Below are 903 nucleotides of genomic sequence, written 5' to 3'. Positions count from 1 at the left end.
CCAGGCACTGATCTACCCAGTGCTGCAGGCTCTTGACTTCTGGACTGCATCCTACCAGCAGAACCAGAACGTGCCCATTCTTTACAGGCCTCTCATGGCTCGTTATTTGCTGCAGTACCTGGGCGCTGACACCTCCCTGGAGCCACTCCTGCTTGCTAACAATCACAGCTCCCTGGACCAGCCAGCCATCAGTGCTAAGATCCGTTCCAAGCTGGACTGGACCACTTTACTTCCAGGTGAGCGCAAGAAGCATTTCCGACCGGTCATTAAAGAAACTGGGTCACCTGGGTTGCTGGATCAGGTGATGGCATTTCTGGATGTGAGGGCATCACCGCTGCTGGCAGAACAGGAGGTTCTGAGTAGGACGCCTAAAGCATACATGTTGACCTGTGAGTTTGATGTGCTGAGAGATGACGGGTTGATGTATGCCAGGCGCCTGCAGGATGCTGGTGTCACAGTGACCAGCGATCACTATGAGGATGGTTTTCATGCCTGTATGGTGTTTGCATACACACCAATGATGTCTAGTGTTGGACAGAGGAGCATGAACAACTTCATCCGCTGGCTGGACCAAAATCTGTAGACAAACAAACTGCTCCTTCTAAACCAGGATCTGTAGTGTTTGTCTGTGGCACCAAAGAAGTGTGGTACAGGAAAGCTCATTGTTGAACCTAAAGGGAGGAGCAACACCTTCATCACAAATGTAATCCATGTGAGGGCAGGAGAGGTAGTTGAAACATCACACCTGAACCCAAGAAAGCATCTGTCAGCAGCCACGAGTCCTGACCAGACACCAGGTAGGCTGCGTTAGATGGGAGCATCTACAAATATGTTAAATTTAGAAACATGGGAACACAACCAGCAGTCACATTTAACCAAATTATATACTTACCTTTTACACTT

General features: G+C 49.3%; 1 protein-coding gene across 1 annotated transcript; it reads left to right on the top strand.

Annotated features, from left to right (window-relative positions):
* The first annotated feature begins 6 nt into the window (after nucleotides 1-6).
* Nucleotides 7-897, top strand: LOC109954199 (neutral cholesterol ester hydrolase 1-like). Its single transcript, XM_020589595.1, has one exon. It carries the CDS (start codon nucleotides 95-97, stop codon nucleotides 581-583), a length of 489 nt encoding a protein of 162 aa, XP_020445251.1. The 5' UTR covers nucleotides 7-94; the 3' UTR covers nucleotides 584-897.
* The last annotated feature ends 6 nt before the right edge of the window (nucleotides 898-903 follow it).

The sequence above is a fragment of the Monopterus albus genome, unplaced genomic scaffold (assembly GCF_001952655.1).
Source record: "Monopterus albus unplaced genomic scaffold, M_albus_1.0 scaffold4373.1, whole genome shotgun sequence".
NCBI lineage: Eukaryota > Metazoa > Chordata > Actinopteri > Synbranchiformes > Synbranchidae > Monopterus > Monopterus albus.
The sequence above is the reverse complement of the archived record's forward strand: the minus strand, read 5'-3'. Positions and strand labels throughout refer to the sequence as shown.

What these genes read in the sequence shown, in the direction of transcription:
- LOC109954199 (XM_020589595.1), top strand. Translation starts at nt 95, where the DNA reads ATGGCTCGTTATTTGCTGCAGTACCTGGGCGCTGACACCTCCCTGGAG.